Source organism: Tasmannia lanceolata, unplaced genomic scaffold, assembly GCF_043159265.1.
Source record: "Tasmannia lanceolata isolate RefF3 unplaced genomic scaffold, GAP_Taslan_0.1 ptg000020l, whole genome shotgun sequence".
NCBI lineage: Eukaryota > Viridiplantae > Streptophyta > Magnoliopsida > Canellales > Winteraceae > Tasmannia > Tasmannia lanceolata.
In genome coordinates, this window is record NW_027518697.1 from 8,515,480 (window position 1) to 8,522,628 (window position 7,149).

The window sequence follows — 7,149 nt, forward strand, 5'->3', positions numbered from 1 at the left end:
ATGCCGAAAAAAATCACTCTAATCATGCAATCGTGACACATCAAACTACACTTATGTTTTGGGTATAATTTCGGTCGTCACCGAAACTAGGAACGCTCGAAATGTCGGTTTATTGGGCTGACATTTCGGCCGAAATTCTGTAAAAAATAAAAAATAAATATTTATAGAAAAATTACCCGAAATTGCCCAAATTTGGTAAATTTCTGCAATTTCGGTTTCGGAAGGTTTCGGTCCTGGCTGAAATTTAAAACCATGGTCATAACTCATAATTCATAAATACACTAGAGGGGGTGACTCAGGTAAGAAAAGAGGGCGAATATATTTTCTCAGGTAGGTTTAAAGTTAGTATTACAGTTGAGACACATAACAAACAACCAAAGTTCTTCAGCGGAGAAACCAACGGCCGGAAAATACAAACAAAACAAGAAAACTACATTTCATTTCTTCATTAAATCCCTTTTCATTTCGATCCAAATTCTCATCTCTTAAAATGCTTCATCAAACCCTTTCAAAACCCTCAATCTCTCAAATCCCAAACCCTCCTCCAAAACCCAAATCCCTAAACTCATACTATCGGCCAATTATACGATCCGAGGCCGTATATTTGTCGAAAAACATCGAATCGAAAAACCCATCTTCGTCACCAACACAGCCTTCTAAACTGTTTGAATCCTCTGCAGTTTCGAACCCGTATCCGGGCGGGTTGGGCCCGTATACGGGCCGAGATCCGAATGTTAAGAAACCGGATTGGTTGAGGCAGAGAGCACCACAGGGGGAGAGATATCGGAAGGTTAAGGAGTCTCTGTCGAAGTTGAATTTGAATACAGTCTGTGAAGAAGCACAATGCCCTAATATTGGAGAGGTAATTGAATTGGGTTTAGGGTTTTGGTTATTGTGGTAATTGAATTGGGTTTTGGGTTTCCTAATTTTGGGTTAGTTTTTGGGTTTAGGTTTTGGGTTTCCTAATTATGGTAATTGAATTCAATGCCCTGATATTGGAGAGGTAATTGAATTGGGTTTTGGGTTTTGGTTATTGTGGTAACTCATAATTGAATTGGGTTTTGGGTTTCCTATTTTTGGGTCAATTTTGAGATTTAGGCTTTGATTATTCACTATTATTGTAATTGTACTGTTGTGGAGATTTAATGTTATACTTTCTGCTTAACTCTGGTGAAATGCTTGCATTTTAGGCCTTTTTAATCCTGATGCTCAGCTCAATTTTTATTTTATTTTGGTATTATTAATCTGGGGAAATGAAAATGAGAGATAATTGGGTTTAGGGTTTTCCCTATGATGTATATGGCAGATAATTTGTGTGTTTGCATTTGGAGTTTGTGAATTGGATGTAATTGTAATAACTAATAATGTTATGGATGATGGTTTATTTGGGTCTTTTTTTTATAATGGTGATACTGTATAGAAATAGACTCATTTGATTGTTGGGAGTGGTGGAACAAGAATGTAGATAAATGGGTTTCTAGTTTTCCACGTTATGGTTCTAAGTAGATTTTAGTTTTTCCATTAAGCTTTAGTATTTAAAAGAATTAAATAAATTATTTGTTTTATGGTTTTATAGAGTTTGGATAGGAGATAATGGAAGAAAATGATCCATGTTGACGAACCCAACTAGTGTCAGGATTAGACTTAGTCAATTTGAGCCGGGTAGATCCTTTAACCTTCTTCAATTTTCTAAAGGATTCATTACCCGACCCCAACTGGTTTGGGACAAAGGCTTAGTTGAGTTGAATTGAGTTGAGTATGGTTTTATACAGTTTGATTGTTTTTCTTGTAGTTTGGAATAAGGAGTTGTAGCTTTGGTTAGCTGAGGTGTTTTTTTTATGGCTATCAGCTCATTTTTTGCTCCTTTGCTCTGTGAAAACTAGAATGAATGGTAATACTACATTAAAATTTTGAAGAAGAAATAACTAGAATGGAGGGTTATATGAGATGGTTGGTCATGGGGTTATGGAACTTGGTAATTTGAATGCTTGCTAACATGTGGTGAGGATTTTGTTTGGGCAGTGTTGGAATGGAGGGGGAGGAGCAGGAGGGGAAGTAGATGGTATTGCGACTGCAACAATCATGCTCCTAGGGGATACTTGCACCCGTGGTTGTAGGTTCTGTGCTGTGAAAACCAGCAAAAACCCAGCACCACCTGACCCAATGGAACCAGAGAACACTGCCAGGGCAATTGCAAGCTGGGGGTATGTCTTTTATGGTCTCACCTCATTGTTTAAGAAACAAAAAGCCATTGTTTGAGGATTATTTCTCTTACCATTTGTTAATTTGATAAATAAAGCCACCTATGTTTACATGGTGCATACGTTAACACATTGAATACTAAATGAAGGCGCAGTGTCTGGTAATTGGTGGCTTGCTTGTGTCCATTTACGCATGCATAATTGCTAACAAATTGATGTTAGATTTTACATTCGCATAGTTCATTTAGGTTTTGTTATTGTATTATATTTCATTTGGCATGAACTGAATTTACCCTATGTATTTGTTATTTTGTCTATATGTTTGACAGTGTGGAGTATATTGTGTTGACAAGTGTAGATCGTGACGACCTACCAGATGGTGGAAGTGGCCATTTTGCCCGTACAGTTAAAGCTATGAAGGTCTGTATGTTGATTCGCTGTAATACTTTTACTTTCATTTAACTTCTTTACCATTAAGTTGATACATGCACCACACACAATATGCTGATGTGTAAACCATTTCAACAAATTGCTGATGTGTATACATTTATATGTTTTGATATCATTAGGTTTGTTGTGCAGAATCTCAAATCTGAGATCCTGGTTGAGTGCCTAACTTCTGATTTTCGAGGAGATTTAGAGGCTGTATCAACTCTGGTACTTTCAGGGCTTGATGTGTTTGCTCACAATATTGAGACTGTAAAACGGCTCCAACGAATCGTGAGGGATCCTCGGGCAGGGTAAACTCATATGCTAATCTTTATGTTGTTTCTACTTAAACAGCTAATTGCTTTTTTGTTTTTCATGTTAATAATTGAGCTATCACATTATATTCTGAAATTTCCTTCAATCAAGAGGAAGCTGTAAACATGAGTCCAAATTGAGCAGCACATGTATTCATTCGATTGAGTGGACTTAATGTCATTGAATTTAACAAGCCGGTTTCATTTGTAAATTTGGAACATCAGCTTGGCCATCAAGCCCACGTGTTTGGGCAGTCTTAGTGCACAGAATTGGTAATGGACCCATTCTTGTCTATGTTCAAGGGAAATTGGATTCAATGGTAATGAAGTTTATGTAACTTTTGCACAGATACATGTTTGTTTCGTACACAGATGATAGCATCCAATGTTGGTTTGCTAATATCAGGAAACTTTTAAAAAATTTGGAAAATGAACGATAACATAAACATTTTTCGCAATGTCCAATGTATTTTACAATTTAAATTATGTGATCTTCAGTCAATATTCCAAACTGTATGTGAGTACTAATATTGGAGTAAATACATACTGGCTCAGTTTATGACACAAGTCTTGGATGTTCCTTTGAAGTTCCAGCTGTTCCTTTCCTTCCAAATGACCACACCCATAAGGATGCTAGGAGGTATAAACCCCAAATGCTTTGGCCCCTTCTAGGCCAAGGGGCAAAATTCTAACTCACAAATAGGTCTTCGATATTCATAGGAAAGGCCTAGGCAACCTTGAAGAGCTGACGCACTAATGCCCAAATCGCTATTGATAACCTGCAATGAATGAAAAGATGATCTACTTTTCAACCCTTCTCAAGCAAAAGGCATAGTGGTCCACTAATATCATTCTGCGGCTTCAAAGTCGGTCCACCATGAGGATTTGTTTAGGCACGCCATCTATGCAACAAACTCTTCTTCTTTTTTTCGTGTATGCGTGTTGCGTGCGTGTGTATGTGTGGTGGTGGGGTGGGGGTTGTTCTCAGGGCTGGAATTCTCCAAGGTCTGGATGTGGACGAGGATACAGTCACTGGCATGAGACTGTGACAGTGAGAATGAACAGAAAAAATTCCATTGGGATTCCAAGTCCAAATTCTCCTGTCGCTCCCTGAAAGTGGAATGCACGCCGAGTCCACCAGCCGGGCTAAAAACACAGTGACTTATACGAGTTGTGTTTTATCTCTAGATGATTTGCGAGCTATATTTCGCACATTGAGTGCTAGGTACTGAATCCTGATGTGAAAAGATCAATTTATGAGTTAAACTTTGAGTCTCTAGATTATATTTTTGTATTTTAATTACGATTATTTAGTTTACAAGATGTGGATTTTGAACCCATGCTCCTATGTTTCAGGCTTTTCCCACTTCAGCATTTAGATTCAGACATTTTCACATAATTTATGCTTGTTTTATTTCTCAAAACAAGATCCTTTTATCACTGTGCTGATCATTTCTTTTAATTTTTTTTAGATCTTTTACTTATTTTCAGCTATGTTTTAGTAAAAAAAAAACTTGATTTACTCAGTTGAGTACTTGGTTGAGTTCGAGTTGACTCAAACTTGGACCATTTTCAAGTGTGAATGAGTTGCCATTTTGTTAAACCTTGATCTTAAGATTTGATGTTTCTTCTTGTGTGGTTTGAAAGGCTTACAGTCCAACTATTGTTAGGTCAATGTTGACTTACCAAGTATTGTTAGGTCAATGTTGTCTTAGCTGTTACAAAATAGTTTTTCTTGCCTTCATTTCTTTTCTTTTTTTAAAATAGCTTCTTGCCTTCATTTCTACTCTAGATTTTAGTGTTAAGGTCATCTTAAATTTGTAAATGCAGGTATGAACAGAGTTTATCTGTTCTAAAACATGCAAAACTCTGCAAGGAAGGGATGATAACCAAATCTTCTATAATGCTAGGCCTTGGAGAATCGGATGAGGAGGTGAAGGAAACAATGGCTGATTTGAGGGCTATAAATGTGGATATTCTGACTCTGGGACAGTATTTACAGGTTAAATAACATGTGAAGTGCTTATTCCAGAAATTGGGCTTCAAAATTTTCTTTTGTAATCCTTCTTTTATGTGTTATGGACATTGAGCCTCATAAGAATTGTTGCTTGCAGCCAACTCCATTGCACTTGACAGTGAAGGAATATGTCACTCCCGAGAAGTTTGCCTTCTGGAAGGATTATGGAGAATCGATCGGTTTCCGTTATGTAGCCAGTGGGCCTCTGGTAAGTTCAGATTACCCTCATTTTTGAAAGGTTCTCAATAAGTCTATACTCACAAATGGTTGGAGTCATGGGCAAACAATGACGAACTTCAAGTATATGACTTAATTGGTCTATACTCTATACACTCATCAAGAGTCCAAGCACCTGAGAACATGACAACAATATATTGGCATTCCTATCTAGTGATCTTTAAGGAAACTAAAACAAAATTATTTCTTAACTCTCAAATCTTATAGCCAACTTTGGCTTTTCTTAGATGACAAGAAGAACAAGATTACGCTGTTTAGGGAATCGGAATTGACAGGACTTCCGACTCATGCTGTAACTATTGTCATCATTGGATTGAAAGGTTAAACGCCATATCAAGTGATCATTTATATCGTCATGTATAGATGGAGTTGTGTTTGCTAATTCTGTAAAATGTTTCTTAGTGATTGATTCATTTTGGTAGCAACTTAATTGATTGGCATTTGAACCTAGCATTAGCTGTTTAAGCTTTCACTGAATAGTTCAGTCTTTTATGATACTTACTGGCTCTTTTGTACTGGTTTGATTTCGTAGGTTCGATCTTCCTATAGAGCTGGCGAGCTTTTTGTTCAGAGCATGGTGAGAGCTGAAAGGGCTAAACAAAGCTTCTGACAGCTCCAGTGATTCATTAGCACGGATTAAGATCAACTACTCAGCTGGGGACTTTTCGTATGGATGCTTCAAATCCTTCATTCCTTTGTTCCACCCATTGTTTATAAAAAATGGGTAGCAATAGGTGCACGAGCAGGTATGGGATTGCAAATTATAGGAGCAAGAGCAGTGATTGTGTGGAGAATTTTAAGTAATAAACTTCATTTTTTTGTTCATTGAAGAGTCTTTGAAGAGAAAAGGGAAGATAACTAGTGCCATCACAGTATTATTCTATTGTTTTTGTTTTTCTATATTTAGATGTTTTCCTTTGTTCATGTCAAACACAGCTAAGGTTTTTTAATCTGGTGATAATTTTTCTACTAGGCAAATAAAGGCTTATATGCATTAATATCCGAAGCAGGAAGGTACTGGAAGTTTATCATCCCTTTTTCTGTGAAAACCCTAATTTACCCTTCCTTCACACCCATCGGAGTATATGGAGTATGCCTTCATGCAGGGGGTAAATTAGACGTTGGTCCAAAAAGTACAGCAGGGCCCTCATGAATGGATGATCTAAACCATTCATTTTTTTATCAGGGCCGTGGATAGGCTGTGCCTAAAAGGAGAGAGGATGGTGGGGGTGGAGGGGGATGGGATGATCCTAACCCTTCGATCTGTGGCCTCCTTTGAAAAAGGGCACAGTAATGAAAACTACACTAATCGAACGGTTTAGGGTTTTCCTATGGCCTGCGTTTTTGGGCACGGCCTATATAAGGTCCTCAGTCCAGACCAAAAAAATGAATGGTTTAGATCATCCATTCATTGAAGTTCAGCTTCACTCATATGGTCAAAGGAGTTTTTATATAGGGTGAGTTAGTCGTGCGGAATTTTAATGTGCGGACTTCTCCACATTGCCCATGACTCTTTGGGGACTTGAACTTTAATGTGTGGACACTTGAGACTGGCAACTCCAGCGGGCACTTTTTAGAGTCATGCGGACATTAAAATCACCCATTGTTATTGGATGATCCAAACCCTTCATTTGTTTGGCCCCGATTTAAATAGGCTTTGTTACGAAATCATCTCTACAGGATGACCCTAACCCTCTGATCGGTAGAAGTTCTTATATCGTGTCATCCATTTATAGGACTGAGGGTTATTATGCTCATCCTATGGAGATGACTTTTAAGGCATGGATTACTTAAGGCGGGGCCTAACAAAGAAATGGTTCGGATCATCCGATAATGTAGGCCCCACTATTTTTATTTATTTATTTATTTTTTTTTTTGGGTTTGTGAAACCACTTGGTCATAGATGGAAAACGTTGAATAGTGTGGAACCATGTGGAGTGAGGGTTATTGA

At 37.7% G+C, this 7,149-nt stretch overlaps 1 protein-coding gene across 1 annotated transcript; it reads left to right on the forward strand.

The window, feature by feature from the left end:
• Positions 1-342: 342 nt before the first annotated feature.
• Positions 343-6,200, forward strand: LOC143853692 (Radical SAM superfamily protein). Its single transcript, XM_077363411.1, has 7 exons — positions 343-862; positions 2,023-2,204; positions 2,531-2,621; positions 2,784-2,941; positions 4,775-4,946; positions 5,059-5,169; positions 5,731-6,200. The coding sequence occupies exons 1-7, from the start codon at positions 491-493 to the stop codon at positions 5,806-5,808; spliced, it is 1,164 nt and encodes a 387-aa protein (XP_077219526.1). The 5' UTR covers positions 343-490; the 3' UTR covers positions 5,809-6,200.
• Positions 6,201-7,149: the final 949 nt, after the last annotated feature.